Here is a 2,203-nt window from a genome sequence, read left to right as displayed (position 1 = left end):
CACAGACAATAGCCTATCGGGATAGTGTGATGGTTCTTCTGAGAAGTGAACAATAACTGCTTCTGGTAGATGCATTGTTTCTAAGCATAGCTTGGTTAACAAAAGAAGACATAAATGTCAGATATAATTGATAAATTGAAATATTAACTGCCTCAACTTTGTTGCTACTTGGAAGGTAGAGAATAACAACTGAAAAAAGAGCAAGACATGTCCGTATCAAAGAAACGTGTTCCATTTGTTGAGGACTATGTAAGTTTTAATGAGAGTTACAAGGCATTTTGTCGTGGCCGCTTTGAGCAGGAGCGTTCGTTGATTAAACGATTGACGAAAGCTCTTGCAAACACTAGTGCTTTTGGAACGACAGGAAGTGTTTACCAAGTCTTATCCGTGGGTGCTGGATGCGGCAGATTTGATACAATGTTTGTTGAAGAGCTGACCCCGTATACCTTGGCAAAAGACTGCCAGGTAAAATGGACAGTTGTTGATCCAAACAAACCAGCAATTAACGAGTTCAAGAAGACTTTGAGAGCATATGACTTCGAGATACCAGGCGTTGATTTTGCATGGGTTGACCAAAAGTTTGAGGATTATGTGAAATCTTTAGATGCAGACAAAAAGGAGTACAATCTGGTTTTGTTTGCGCATTGTTTGTATTTCATGGAAGCTGAAAAAGCTTTGAAAGCCACATGCAAAAGTTTGTTGGCAAAAAATGGTTCAGTTTTTATTGTGGCAGGAAGTAAAGAAAGCATTTCTCAGCGAGTTTTGAAAGAATTTAGAGGATCAACTGAAACAATATTCATAGAAGAAGCAATGAAAAGAATTTCGGTTCAGTTTTCATTACAGTTGAAAAACGTGGTTGTTGATTCCAAGGTGAAGGTTACAGAAATTTTTTTGGAAGATAACACCATGGGGAAAAATCTTCTTAAATTTTTACTACGATCAAGTCTGAAGAGTGTTAGTGCTGGAAAGATGAAAAAAGTAATCGAATTCATTAAGAGGCTATCTTGGACAGAGACCGTCGAGGAAAAAGAAGAATATTTTGCCTCAAACGAGACAATTGCATATATGCTTTCAAAACATTAAGTTGCAATTGCGTGACAGACCTTTTAAGGATACTGCTTTTTGACATTTTTTGTAAGTTTGGAAAGCTTGAAGATGGCTTATAGATTTTGATTAATTTTAACAAATCCTTTACCTCTGCGATGGTAAGTGAATATATTAATCTGATGTAGCTATTGGGTCAGATTTGCATCCTAACCACTTTATCGCAAAAACAGCTTTTTATGAGATTTTATTTGTGTGTATGTCAAGAGCTAAAGCAAGCAAAAGCAATTTTGTAGTATTTAGTAAAAACAAAGGTTGCAGTAATTTTTCCAAGTAAACGGAGGCTTTTTTAAAAGAACGAACGGGCTTTTTCAAAACTGAACCTCTTAAAAACAGATTATCACATTTCAAAGCCAGAAAAGCGCAAACAAGAACTGTGTTCAATGAATAAACAAGGAGCCTTTATGATTTTGATTAATATCCAAGCTTGTGAATGGAAGACTATTTGCTGGTATATCATTTAATAGTATGGTATTTATCGTTGCGCAAGGCCTCAGTTCTTGGCTTCTTTTTTTCAAGTGATCCTTTCTGTAATCAGTTAGAAATCTAGATCATAGACAACTTCATTGTCTAGATAAATGAAATTAAGTATATGTAGTTCCTAAGGCGAGGTAATATGACATTGACCTCTTCATTGCTATACTTTATGCGCTTTTTATAAAGCATAATAAACGAAATTACATTTCATTTATGTAGGAGGAGATGTCATACGGTAATTGGCTCGGGATCCTTTAAAGCAAGATCATTAGAAAGGCAGCGTTTATCTTTTAAAAATTTAGCGGCCATTAAATTATTCAGTAACCTCTGTTGATTCCTTAAGGCCACTCATAACAAGTATGACGTCATTATTTGGATGTCCTGGGTCACATATGCCCAAACATAATCATGTTGGCTCGGCTATAAATATCGTTAGTCTCTTTGTCGTGAATGCTTGCTTTCCTGAATGGTCCGTCTTTGGGAGTAGAATCGTAATTTTCTAGTTTATGAAACAATTGATCATAAAACAATAGCTTGGACTTTTTAATGTAGGAATCACCAGCTTAGCGTTGTCTATATTTCCGTACAAGCAACTTCCAGGTCTTGATGCTAAACGCAAAAA

At 35.8% G+C, this 2,203-nt stretch overlaps 1 protein-coding gene across 1 annotated transcript; it reads left to right on the top strand.

Moving 5' to 3' along the window:
* The first annotated feature begins 207 nt into the window (after positions 1-207).
* LOC148959785 (histamine N-methyltransferase-like) lies at positions 208-1,083 on the top strand. Its single transcript, XM_089109790.1, has one exon. It carries the CDS (start codon positions 208-210, stop codon positions 1,081-1,083), a length of 876 nt encoding a protein of 291 aa, XP_088965916.1.
* The last annotated feature ends 1,120 nt before the right edge of the window (positions 1,084-2,203 follow it).

Source organism: Rhopilema esculentum, chromosome 8 (assembly GCF_057945365.1).
Source record: "Rhopilema esculentum isolate cy_ngs chromosome 8, ASM5794536v1, whole genome shotgun sequence".
NCBI lineage: Eukaryota > Metazoa > Cnidaria > Scyphozoa > Rhizostomeae > Rhizostomatidae > Rhopilema > Rhopilema esculentum.
This window is presented reverse-complemented; position numbering and strand designations above follow the sequence as displayed.

Bases quoted from the DNA above. Each gene is read 5' to 3' on its own strand.
- LOC148959785 (XM_089109790.1), top strand. From the start codon at position 208: ATGTCCGTATCAAAGAAACGTGTTCCATTTGTTGAGGACTATGTAAGT.